Source organism: Liolophura sinensis, chromosome 4 (assembly GCF_032854445.1).
Source record: "Liolophura sinensis isolate JHLJ2023 chromosome 4, CUHK_Ljap_v2, whole genome shotgun sequence".
In the NCBI taxonomy this organism is placed as follows: Eukaryota; Metazoa; Mollusca; class Polyplacophora; order Chitonida; family Chitonidae; genus Liolophura; species Liolophura sinensis.
Window position 1 is genome coordinate 1,077,576 of NC_088298.1, and position 13,229 is coordinate 1,090,804.

The window sequence follows — 13,229 nt, forward strand, 5'->3', positions numbered from 1 at the left end:
TGCCAGTGTTGCTGGAGAGACAGGCAGAAGGCAGAGTCCTTGACTCCCCACCCGCCTCTTCCTCAGCTGCCCCCCGCACTGCCTTCCACCCCTCCAGAGATGCCATCTACTGTTGGGGTGAGTGTTGCTAAGGCTTGGTGCGCACAAGGATGAGTGCCATTTTACGCATGACTTGTGCGTCATCCCGGAATTGGCAGGGAATCCACAGATTTTTGCCTCGACCTTGACCATGGCACTACTTGGGAGGGGGGGGGGGGGGAGCGAAGAGATGTCTGGTAGGGCTGTTGATGGCTCAAAGCAAGGGAAGGCAGCTTTGAGCCCTCGACGCCTGAGTGCCATCAAACAAAACGTGCTTGTGCAAGTGGCACAAATGTAAAACTGCCATTAACTGCAAACGTAGGAACCTCCTTAGAAAATCCTAGTTTGCAGTTAATATAGCTTTGGATTTTCTGCCACTTTTTCTGTTTTTATCAGAATAATCAGAATTATCTGCAAAGCAGCTCCTTTTTCCAACCCTTAGTCATTTTGGTTTCCTCTTAAGCTGCTGGAGTTTACCACATAAAAAATGTTGCAGAATCTATAAAAATAATTAAGATATGGTATATTTCAGTATATGCGTCCAGTCTGACATTCCTGTACCATTCGTAGTCCGTAAAGGGCGTTCCAAGTAGATAATCTCAAGATCCATTTCCACAACAACGTTTAACACTAACTCCCGAAGACAGAGGTATGTAAGAAATTATACAAATAAGAAATAAAGCCGGTAACACACAAGAGACAAGCGGTCATCAGTTTTCAATGATGCCAGGCGACAATGAATATTCCAGGCATGAATTCAATATCAAAGTTCAAATTCGTAGTCCGTGAAGGAGTTCCATGTCAAATAACAATTAAACAAGTATCTCAGTCGCGCTTTAATTGCAACTGTTCATAAAGGCATCATGCTGATGTAATTAGCATGGCTACCTTTACGGCCCCTAGCCCCAGGTTAAGCGGTATTAGATACAGTTTGAAAATGACGAGCGTTACAGACCCTAACCGATCAGATTATGATTCAAAAGTAACGGACGATTACGTCTTTCCCGTTAATATGTAAAGATCTCATGCTACTACAGGCGCCATCTATGATGTTACAAATGACATACAAGATAGACGGTTTACACTAGGCTACCAGCGCCATCTATGTTGTTAAATACCATGTAGGTGATAGATATGTACATAGGGATAACAGCGCCGCCTGTGTGGTTGATCACAATGCAGATCGCCAGAGATTTTGAACGCTCTGTCCATACCTGCCAACGAGTGTTATACTCATTGTAAAATTTGAGAAACTTAGGATGATGGCGTTTGATGGAGTATCCTTGACAATTCCCTCCAACAAGTTGGTTCCCTCCATAAGTTATTTTCCTCCATCAAATTGGTTTCCTATCGGTCAAGGTATTGCTGGGAAACTGCTGTTTTGGCCAATTCTTGCCTTACAGTCTCTGTCCTCTGGGGGGGGGGGGGGAAATACTCATGCTATTGATTTTTTTATTATTATATGAGATATGTATATAATTGAAATTTTTATTCACACATAGTATTGATAATAGTGCAATACAAATATTTAAAACCAATTGTAAAATATTTAAATTTATAAATAACTTGTTAATTATATAATACTTATTTAGAAATTGCTGTATATAGAAAATTGTTTAACTTTTCATTTTAGTGTTTTAAATAAATTATAAATATTACAAGACTGAGTGAACTTTACTGTGTTTCTTCAGGTTATGGCCGCGTTTAAATAAAGTACACTATTTCAAACATGGTCTTTTTCCTATATTCCCCCAATCAACATCAGTATACATATAGTTCAGCATCTATTATTGTACTTTTTTGGGGTTGAAATGCAGTGTGTAGAAATCAACATGAACTGATCTAAGATGTGTACTTTATTTACCCGTGGCGAAGCTTACAGCCTGATATAGCTTCTTTTTTTCGCCTCAAAATCATAGCGTGTTGACGAAATTCCGACACTCGCTGATGATGAGAGCCAGCCATGTACCTCACACGGGCAAACTGCGGAGAAGACCGAGTCCACTACGGCCGGTGAGCTTTCAGAAACAACACCTGCCACCCAAAAATCTGGTCCTAATGCCGATAGTCCCCATTCGTTGGATGGTATGGCTATGCGTGAGCCAGTCTCTACTTCGCCTAACCAGCCGTCAAATTTTAATTTCCCAAACAGGATGTTCGGGAAACAGCAGCGATCTTTTCAACCTCAGTGGTTCAAAGCCTTTTCTTGGCTGCATTATCTGGAATATAATGACACTGTATTATGTCACACTTGTGTCACTGCTGACGAGCAGCGCAAACTTGGTAACGCCAAAAATGCCGAGAAGGCATTTCTCATAAATGGATTTTCCAACTGGAAAAAAGCCCTTGAAAAATTCCGTGATCATCAGAAATCACAGTGCCACAAACTAGCTGTTCAGAGCGTTGAGTTACCACAACAATGTGGAGATATCGGAGAGCGGTTGGATACTGCACTAGCAGCTGAAAAAAAGTGGAACCGCTCCATTTTAGTGAAGATTTTAGAGAACCTTAGGCTGATGGGGAGACAGGGGCTTTCACTGCAAGGCAGCACAGACGAAGACTCCAATTTTATACAGATTTTGAAACTCAGGGCAATCGATGACCCATCTATTTTGAAATGGTTAGAAAAAAAAAAACTGGCAAATATACCTCCCATGATATCCAAAATGAGTTACTCAAAATCATGGCCAACATCATAGTGAAAGATATTGCAACATCGATAAAGTCTGCCTATGGCCGGGTGGAAAAATGGTGTGGCTGCTCAAATCAAGGCTCAATCAGTGAATGCACATTTCACTCACTGTCATGGACACGCACTTAGTTTGGCCGTAAAGGATACAACTAGTGGCTACAAGCTGCTACGCGATGCCATGGACACAACCAGAGAAATCTGTAAACTAATAAAGCTTTCTCCTAAACGCCAGGAAAAACTGGAACAACTCAAGGCCGAGATGCAACTGGACACACCTGGGCTCAAAGTTTTGTGTCCAACTAGATGGACAATCCGAGCTGAAAGTTACAAACGCATCCTAGAAAACTATGATGCGCTTCAGTTAGAATGGGATGAATGTTTGGAGGGCAAACTAGATTCTGAAATGCGAGCCAGAATAATAGGCGTGAAGGCTCAAATGGAGAGTTTTGATTATTTTTTTGCATTGAACTTGGGACAGAGGATATACAGTCATACTGACAATTTGTCCAAAACGTTGCAGCAGGGCAAACTCTCGGCAGTAGATGGTCAGCGTAACGCAGAGCTTGTCGCTAGTGTTCTACAGAATATGAGAACTGATGACAATTTCAGCGCATTCTACGCTGCTGTCAACAGCAAAGCTACTGAGCACGAAATAGCTAAACCATCGCTACCAAGAAACCGGTCGGCCCCACGTAGATTTGAAGTTGGTGAAGGCGAAGCAACGTTTCCCAGAACATGCGAAGATCGATACCGCAGGATATATTTTGAAGCGATTGACCTCTCTGTTAATGCTATCAAAAGCCGCTTTGAGCAGCCAGGGTTCAAGGCCTATGCAGAGATGGAGAGTCTGCTCATGAATTGCCTAAACGGAGAGGACTATGCGGCAGAGTTGGCTTTCGTTGAGAGAGAGTATAGTGGCCATATTGACCTCTTCCAATTTGAGTCCCAGCTGACACTGTTCAAGGCAATGTTGCCAAATGAGACTTACGCCTGTTTTCGAGATATCTACTCAGCTTATATTCAACTCAGCCTGGGGAAAAAATTTTTGGTTTCAGAAGTTGAAGTTTTGATGAGACTCATTTTGGTCAATCCAGCCACCGATGCTGTGGGTGAAAGATCCTTTTCTACAGCCCGTCGCTTAAAGAGCTGGCTTAGATCGTCAATGAACCAGTGTCGATTGAACAATTTGGCAATTCTGACTGTCCACAAGGAGCGCACTGATGCCATAGATTTAGTATCCGTAGCTAATCAGTTCAGCTCCTTAAATGAGAATCGAGTAGCCACTTTTGGAACCTTCAAAAAGGAAGACTTTGACAGAGCTCATTAGGCCTAGATCTGCTGCGTAACCCAGGTGAGAATGGCGACTTTGAATTGTGATTCTAGTTTTAGGCTGTTATGGTGCTTGTTTTGGAGGAAACTCACAATATCAGCATGCTTGTCACTTAAGTTGTTCTCAGCACTTGCATATTTACCATTGAAATTCTTCAATCTCTATTTAGCGAATATACAGAACTGCCGTTTAAAAAGTTACCGTATATACCGATTAGTCATTACAACCTTGTTGTGATGGTTGCTTGGTCGAATTAGGGTTTCCGTGTATTCAGCAATCTATTTCTGTCCTATATGATGGCGGGGAGACATTAGCCACTTTGTTGTTACCACCACAGGAGTTGTTACCACAGAGATATAGTATCAACGGTATATTCAAGTTACTGCCAACGTTAATGTTTGTAATAGTCGTTTTAAACAATCTTAATGAAAGATTAAGATCCGAAATTTTGTAGTTCCTTAATTGTTTTCAAAATCCAACAACACCATTGGTGTTTCAAGTTATTGGAATTAAGTCACTTTTCTCGCTCATTCATCCTTCCCTTTTTAGCGCCGTAAATCGCCGAAATCGCGTCTCCGGCCATCTAGGGTTTCAGAGCTCCCGGGGCCTAGGCGGCCCCTGGACCCTCCCCTGTAGGGCAGGGATAATCGTCCCGGGCCTGCAGTTAGCCCCCCCACTTCTCAAATCGCTCCGCGGGCCCTGAGTATACAACACAAAATTATTCCAAATGCAACCAGGAAATCATCATCATAAAAGAAAAAAATTTTTTTCATTTTTTTTTTCACAGTAGCACCATGCACCGCCCGCCAGTTTTGAAGCAGCTGGCAGCAGAGAAGGAAAATGGTATGTTCATTATTGACCTACTAAAATAGCATTCAGCATTTGTTTCAACCGTATTTTTTTTTTGCCATGCTCAATAATGTTATGATATAATTTGCATTATTCATGGTCTTAATATTTCTACAGCCATTTTAAAATTAATTTTCAATAGACTGCCATACATCTTAATATTTTTTTCTAAATCTATTTTCTTTATTTCAGAATACCTTATTCTATTCGACGAGGACGGCAAGACAACTAGAATGTCAAAACCAAAGTTTTCTGTGCTGTCCTCGGAGATTAAAATCTCTGTCTGCCACCTGCTTCATGGTGGGCAAAAGTATCTGGTGGAGATCCTGGCAATTGGAGGTAAATATATCATTCTTACACATAAGTAAAATGTCATTCTCTTTATGTCAGATTATTACAATAAACATTCTCCATACTTTATAAAAACAATAACCTGGGCCAAATCTTTTCTTATCAATGTGTAGCACCAGAAGAACTGGATATAACAGATCAGGCCTAGCCCCAAACCCACTGGGGCCAGGCCAGTACAAAGTCCCTGGAGTCCCGACATGTGGCTTCAAGGGGATATATCTCCATTTGGCCTGAAAGCAAGGTATCAAAAGCTCTGTTCAAGATTTGTTTAAGTTGTTCTTTAGAAACATCCTTGTTTTTTTCTGTTAGTAAACCCTTTGCTGCGTTGATGGTTACTTTATGTTTGGTTGGAACGTTTTTGAATAAAGTTATTCAGGTTGATTGATTTACATGTATTCACTTGTGTGTTCTGAACCGAAGTTTCGCCTTACCACTCTTATATCACGGATTAAAATATTGTCTACTGCAAACGTTCACTAAATGTTCAATGCAGATTATGTAAAATGAAGGTAATGCTATTCAATACACACGATTATAAATTTCAAAAGTGTTCTGTACATGGTTAAATGTTATTACGATCCAATGCAAATAATACTTGTAGTAACCTTTAACTTTATTTGGTTATAATTTGCTTTTATTATTTTGTTTGCAGTTGATGGTAGAAATTGATTTTTCTGCTTTGGTTTAAGAGTGGGGGATTTGGAGGATTTGGGGGATTTAGGTTTCGTAAATGTATCAGTAGAGGGGAATAGTGGTGAGGGGATTAGTGACGACATTTTGGAAGGGGTTAGTGTAGCTGGGGGTGGTGAGGGGGTGCTAGAGGTGGGTAGTAGTCAAGTATTGGTGGGGGGTGGTCTGAATGTGGCAACAGGGGGAGTGAAGGTGTAGCGGGGGAATCTAGTGTAGGCAGTAGTGGGGAAAAACAGGGAAGGTAGTAGTTCGGGGGAAGGGAAAGGGGAAAGGGAAAGGAAAAAGAAAGATTGCGCATGAGGTAGAAAGCGGGAGTAAAGCAAAGGTAAGGTTCAGTTTTAGTTCCTTGTAAACAAAAAGGCTGTGTTAATATTATCTGGAAATGGCCTTTGTATTATTTCCATATAACTTGTCTGTAAATGTGTATCGAAACATGTCGTGGTAAATGTAATCTCACACTAATGATATCAGTAAAAGCAGTCCTGTTGTATAGAGAAATAGTCAACACCTGTATCAAGAATATCAAAGCATGCTGTTGTGAAATGCAAGTCCATTTTTACTAATTGCATGAAGTATGTAACTAATTATGTCTTAGTATTCATGTCATATTTTATTCTGTTTCAGATGGTTGTATTGAGGGATGGGGATTCGGAGAGAAGTAACAGGGCCGAGGGTCACAGAGTCCCAGACTTTCCGGATATTACATGGAACAACGACCTGGTAAGAGCTGTAGACATCTTGCACATTTATACGATTTTAGGAAATAAATCTGTACTTCTGTGATTGTAAAACGCACAGACTATTTCACATAGAACTAAGAATAGGCTTCCAGGTGATAAACTGAAATGGAATGAGTATGTATATTCAGGATTTTAATTACATAAATATTAATGTAACATTATTGTTCATGATTAGGGCAATATTGGATTAGAATATATTTGCCATGCCCCGAAATGAGGTTGTGTCACAAAAATAGTTTATCATGCGCCTAGTTATCATGTAGAACTTTTTGAAAACAAGAATCATTTTTAAACAACCAAACTTCATGCTAAATTTTATACATATTTACACAAATAAATTGACGATAAAAAATTCATCTAATATCTATAGCACTGAAACAAGAAGTTAATTACCATTACTTCTATTTTTTAAAAGTCACAACATATGAGGTACTGCATGATTATCACACAAAGAGTCCACATTTTTGCTTAATTTATTTCTTTCTTTCTGTTAACAGGTTGATGCGTTCAAGACTGGCCAGGTCGTTGTTCGGCATGAATCTGCTCCTCAACAGAGGGATTGCTGTCAGCAGTGCCGCGCGATCCCTCAGCTGCCGGACCAGATTCTAGATATTGTTTGGTAGGAACTGGTTTCTTACACAAAAGAAATACATCGGAGGTTTGAGGGCATGCTGAAGCAAGAGCTGGCTGAAATACTGCCAGTGTTGCTGGAGAGACAGGCAGAAGGCAGAGTCCTTGACTCCCCACCCGCCTCTTCCTCAGCTGCCCCCCGCACTGCCTTCCACCCCTCCAGAGATGCCATCTACTGTTGGGGTGAGTGTTGCTAAGGCTTGGTGCGCACAAGGATGAGTGCCATTTTACGCATGACTTGTGCGTCATCCCGGAATTGGCAGGGAATCCACAGATTTTTGCCTCGACCTTGACCATGGCACTACTTGGGAGGGGGGGGGGGGGCGAAGAGATGTCTGGTAGGGCTGTTGATGGCTCAAAGCAAGGGAAGGCAGCTTTGAGCCCTCGACGCCTGAGTGCCATCAAACAAAACGTGCTTGTGCAAGTGGCACAAATGTAAAACTGCCATTAACTGCAAACGTAGGAACCTCCTTAGAAAATCCTAGTTTGCAGTTAATATAGCTTTGGATTTTCTGCCACTTTTTCTGTTTTTATCAGAATAATCAGAATTATCTGCAAAGCAGCTCCTTTTTCCAACCCTTAGTCATTTTGGTTTCCTCTTAAGCTGCTGGAGTTTACCACATAAAAAATGTTGCAGAATCTATAAAAATAATTAAGATATGGTATATTTCAGTATATGCGTCCAGTCTGACATTCCTGTACCATTCGTAGTCCGTAAAGGGCGTTCCAAGTAGATAATCTCAAGATCCATTTCCACAACAACGTTTAACACTAACTCCCGAAGACAGAGGTATGTAAGAAATTATACAAATAAGAAATAAAGCCGGTAACACACAAGAGACAAGCGGTCATCAGTTTTCAATGATGCCAGGCGACAATGAATATTCCAGGCATGAATTCAATATCAAAGTTCAAATTCGTAGTCCGTGAAGGAGTTCCATGTCAAATAACAATTAAACAAGTATCTCAGTCGCGCTTTAATTGCAACTGTTCATAAAGGCATCATGCTGATGTAATTAGCATGGCTACCTTTACGGCCCCTAGCCCCAGGTTAAGCGGTATTAGATACAGTTTGAAAATGACGAGCGTTACAGACCCTAACCGATCAGATTATGATTCAAAAGTAACGGACGATTACGTCTTTCCCGTTAATATGTAAAGATCTCATGCTACTACAGGCGCCATCTATGATGTTACAAATGACATACAAGATAGACGGTTTACACTAGGCTACCAGCGCCATCTATGTTGTTAAATACCATGTAGGTGATAGATATGTACATAGGGATAACAGCGCCGCCTGTGTGGTTGATCACAATGCAGATCGCCAGAGATTTTGAACGCTCTGTCCATACCTGCCAACGAGTGTTATACTCATTGTAAAATTTGAGAAACTTAGGATGATGGCGTTTGATGGAGTATCCTTGACAATTCCCTCCAACAAGTTGGTTCCCTCCATAAGTTATTTTCCTCCATCAAATTGGTTTCCTATCGGTCAAGGTATTGCTGGGAAACTGCTGTTTTGGCCAATTCTTGCCTTACAGTCTCTGTCCTCTGGGGGGGGGGGGGTAATACTCATGCTATTGATTTTTTTATTATTATATGAGATATGTATATAATTGAAATTTTTATTCACACATAGTATTGATAATAGTGCAATACAAATATTTAAAACCAATTGTAAAATATTTACATTTATAAATAACTTGTTAATTATATAATACTTATTTAGAAATTGCTGTATATAGAAAATTGTTTAACTTTTCATTTTAGTGTTTTAAATAAATTATAAATATTACAAGACTGAGTGAACTTTACTGTGTTTCTTCAGGTTATGGCCGCGTTTAAATAAAGTACACTATTTCAAACATGGTCTTTTTCCTATATTCCCCCAATCAACATCAGTATACATATAGTTCAGCATCTATTATTGTACTTTTTTGGGGTTGAAATGCAGTGTGTAGAAATCAACATGAACTGATCTAAGATGTGTACTTTATTTACCCGTGGCGAAGCTTACAGCCTGATATAGCTTCTTTTTTTCGCCTCAAAATCATAGCGTGTTGACGAAATTCCGACACTCGCTGATGATGAGAGCCAGCCATGTACCTCACACGGGCAAACTGCGGAGAAGACCGAGTCCACTACGGCCGGTGAGCTTTCAGAAACAACACCTGCCACCCAAAAATCTGGTCCTAATGCCGATAGTCCCCATTCGTTGGATGGTATGGCTATGCGTGAGCCAGTCTCTACTTCGCCTAACCAGCCGTCAAATTTTAATTTCCCAAACAGGATGTTCGGGAAACAGCAGCGATCTTTTCAACCTCAGTGGTTCAAAGCCTTTTCTTGGCTGCATTATCTGGAATATAATGACACTGTATTATGTCACACTTGTGTCACTGCTGACGAGCAGCGCAAACTTGGTAACGCCAAAAATGCCGAGAAGGCATTTCTCATAAATGGATTTTCCAACTGGAAAAAAGCCCTTGAAAAATTCCGTGATCATCAGAAATCACAGTGCCACAAACTAGCTGTTCAGAGCGTTGAGTTACCACAACAATGTGGAGATATCGGAGAGCGGTTGGATACTGCACTAGCAGCTGAAAAAAAGTGGAACCGCTCCATTTTAGTGAAGATTTTAGAGAACCTTAGGCTGATGGGGAGACAGGGGCTTTCACTGCAAGGCAGCACAGACGAAGACTCCAATTTTATACAGATTTTGAAACTCAGGGCAATCGATGACCCATCTATTTTGAAATGGTTAGAAAAAAAAAAACTGGCAAATATACCTCCCATGATATCCAAAATGAGTTACTCAAAATCATGGCCAACATCATAGTGAAAGATATTGCAACATCGATAAAGTCTGCCTATGGCCGGGTGGAAAAATGGCGTGGCTGCTCAAATCAAGGCTCAATCAGTGAATGCACATTTCACTCACTGTCATGGGCACGCACTTAGTTTGGCCGTAAAGGATACAACTAGTGGCTACAAGCTGCTACGCGATGCCATGGACACAACCAGAGAAATCTGTAAACTAATAAAGCTTTCTCCTAAACGCCAGGAAAAACTGGAACAACTCAAGGCCGAGATGCAACTGGACACACCTGGGCTCAAAGTTTTGTGTCCAACTAGATGGACAATCCGAGCTGAAAGTTACAAACGCATCCTAGAAAACTATGATGCGCTTCAGTTAGAATGGGATGAATGTTTGGAGGGCAAACTAGATTCTGAAATGCGAGCCAGAATAATAGGCGTGAAGGCTCAAATGGAGAGTTTTGATTATTTTTTTGCATTGAACTTGGGACAGAGGATATACAGTCATACTGACAATTTGTCCAAAACGTTGCAGCAGGGCAAACTCTCGGCAGTAGATGGTCAGCGTAACGCAGAGCTTGTCGCTAGTGTTCTACAGAATATGAGAACTGATGACAATTTCAGCGCATTCTACGCTGCTGTCAACAGCAAAGCTACTGAGCACGAAATAGCTAAACCATCGCTACCAAGAAACCGGTCGGCCCCACGTAGATTTGAAGTTGGTGAAGGCGAAGCAACGTTTCCCAGAACATGCGAAGATCGATACCGCAGGATATATTTTGAAGCGATTGACCTCTCTGTTAATGCTATCAAAAGCCGCTTTGAGCAGCCAGGGTTCAAGGCCTATGCAGAGATGGAGAGTCTGCTCATGAATTGCCTAAACGGAGAGGACTATGCGGCAGAGTTGGCTTTCGTTGAGAGAGAGTATAGTGGCCATATTGACCTCTTCCAATTTGAGTCCCAGCTGACACTGTTCAAGGCAATGTTGCCAAATGAGACTTACGCCTGTTTTCGAGATATCTACTCAGCTTATATTCAACTCAGCCTGGGGAAAAAATTTTTGGTTTCAGAAGTTGAAGTTTTGATGAGACTCATTTTGGTCAATCCAGCCACCGATGCTGTGGGTGAAAGATCCTTTTCTACAGCCCGTCGCTTAAAGAGCTGGCTTAGATCGTCAATGAACCAGTGTCGATTGAACAATTTGGCAATTCTGACTGTCCACAAGGAGCGCACTGATGCCATAGATTTAGTATCCGTAGCTAATCAGTTCAGCTCCTTAAATGAGAATCGAGTAGCCACTTTTGGAACCTTCAAAAAGGAAGACTTTGACAGAGCTCATTAGGCCTAGATCTGCTGCGTAACCCAGGTGAGAATGGCGACTTTGAATTGTGATTCTAGTTTTAGGCTGTTATGGTGCTTGTTTTGGAGGAAACTCACAATATCAGCATGCTTGTCACTTAAGTTGTTCTCAGCACTTGCATATTTACCATTGAAATTCTTCAATCTCTATTTAGCGAATATACAGAACTGCCGTTTAAAAAGTTACCGTATATACCGATTAGTCATTACAACCTTGTTGTGATGGTTGCTTGGTCGAATTAGGGTTTCCGTGTATTCAGCAATCTATTTCTGTCCTATATGATGGCGGGGAGACATTAGCCACTTTGTTGTTACCACCACAGGAGTTGTTACCACAGAGATATAGTATCAACGGTATATTCAAGTTACTGCCAACGTTAATGTTTGTAATAGTCGTTTTAAACAATCTTAATGAAAGATTAAGATCCGAAATTTTGTAGTTCCTTAATTGTTTTCAAAATCCAACAACACCATTGGTGTTTCAAGTTATTGGAATTAAGTCACTTTTCTCGCTCATTCATCCTTCCCTTTTTAGCGCCGTAAATCGCCGAAATCGCGTCTCCGGCCATCTAGGGTTTCAGAGCTCCCGGGGCCTAGGCGGCCCCTGGACCCTCCCCTGTAGGGCAGGGATAATCGTCCCGGGCCTGCAGTTAGCCCCCCCACTTCTCAAATCGCTCCGCGGGCCCTGAGTATACAACACAAAATTATTCCAAATGCAACCAGGAAATCATCATCATAAAAGAAAAAAATTTTTTTCATTTTTTTTTTCACAGTAGCACCATGCACCGCCCGCCAGTTTTGAAGCAGCTGGCAGCAGAGAAGGAAAATGGTATGTTCATTATTGACCTACTAAAATAGCATTCAGCATTTGTTTCAACCGTATTTTTTTTTTGCCATGCTCAATAATGTTATGATATAATTTGCATTATTCATGGTCTTAATATTTCTACAGCCATTTTAAAATTAATTTTCAATAGACTGCCATACATCTTAATATTTTTTTCTAAATCTATTTTCTTTATTTCAGAATACCTTATTCTATTCGACGAGGACGGCAAGACAACTAGAATGTCAAAACCAAAGTTTTCTGTGCTGTCCTCGGAGATTAAAATCTCTGTCTGCCACCTGCTTCATGGTGGGCAAAAGTATCTGGTGGAGATCCTGGCAATTGGAGGTAAATATATCATTCTTACACATAAGTAAAATGTCATTCTCTTTATGTCAGATTATTACAATAAACATTCTCCATACTTTATAAAAACAATAACCTGGGCCAAATCTTTTCTTTTCAATGTGTAGCACCAGAAGAACTGGATATAACAGATCAGGCCTAGCCCCAAACCCACTGGGGCCAGGCCAGTACAAAGTCCCTGGAGTCCCGACATGTGGCTTCAAGGGGATATATCTCCATTTGGCCTGAAAGCAAGGTATCAAAAGCTCTGTTCAAGATTTGTTTAAGTTGTTCTTTAGAAACATCCTTGTTTTTTTCTGTTAGTAAACCCTTTGCTGCGTTGATGGTTACTTTATGTTTGGTTGGAACGTTTTTGAATAAAGTTATTCAGGTTGATTGATTTACATGTATTCACTTGTGTGTTCTGAACCGAAGTTTCGCCTTACCACTCTTATATCACGGATTAAAATATTGTCTACTGCAAACGTTCACTAAATGTTCAATGCAGATTATGTAAAATGA

At 40.8% G+C, this 13,229-nt stretch overlaps 2 protein-coding genes across 2 annotated transcripts; both read left to right on the plus strand.

Moving 5' to 3' along the window:
• Positions 1-2,810: 2,810 nt before the first annotated feature.
• On the plus strand, positions 2,811-4,097 carry LOC135464848 (uncharacterized). Its single transcript, XM_064742416.1, has one exon. The coding sequence runs from the start codon at positions 2,811-2,813 to the stop codon at positions 4,095-4,097; it is 1,287 nt and encodes a 428-aa protein (XP_064598486.1).
• Positions 4,098-10,232: 6,135 nt separating this feature from the next.
• Positions 10,233-11,519, plus strand: LOC135464849 (uncharacterized). The gene has a single exon (XM_064742417.1). It carries the CDS (start codon positions 10,233-10,235, stop codon positions 11,517-11,519), a length of 1,287 nt encoding a protein of 428 aa, XP_064598487.1.
• Positions 11,520-13,229: the final 1,710 nt, after the last annotated feature.

Coding starts and splice junctions, on each gene's coding strand:
- LOC135464848 (XM_064742416.1), top strand. CDS start 2,811: ATGGCCGGGTGGAAAAATGGTGTGGCTGCTCAAATCAAGGCTCAATCA.
- LOC135464849 (XM_064742417.1), top strand. CDS start 10,233: ATGGCCGGGTGGAAAAATGGCGTGGCTGCTCAAATCAAGGCTCAATCA.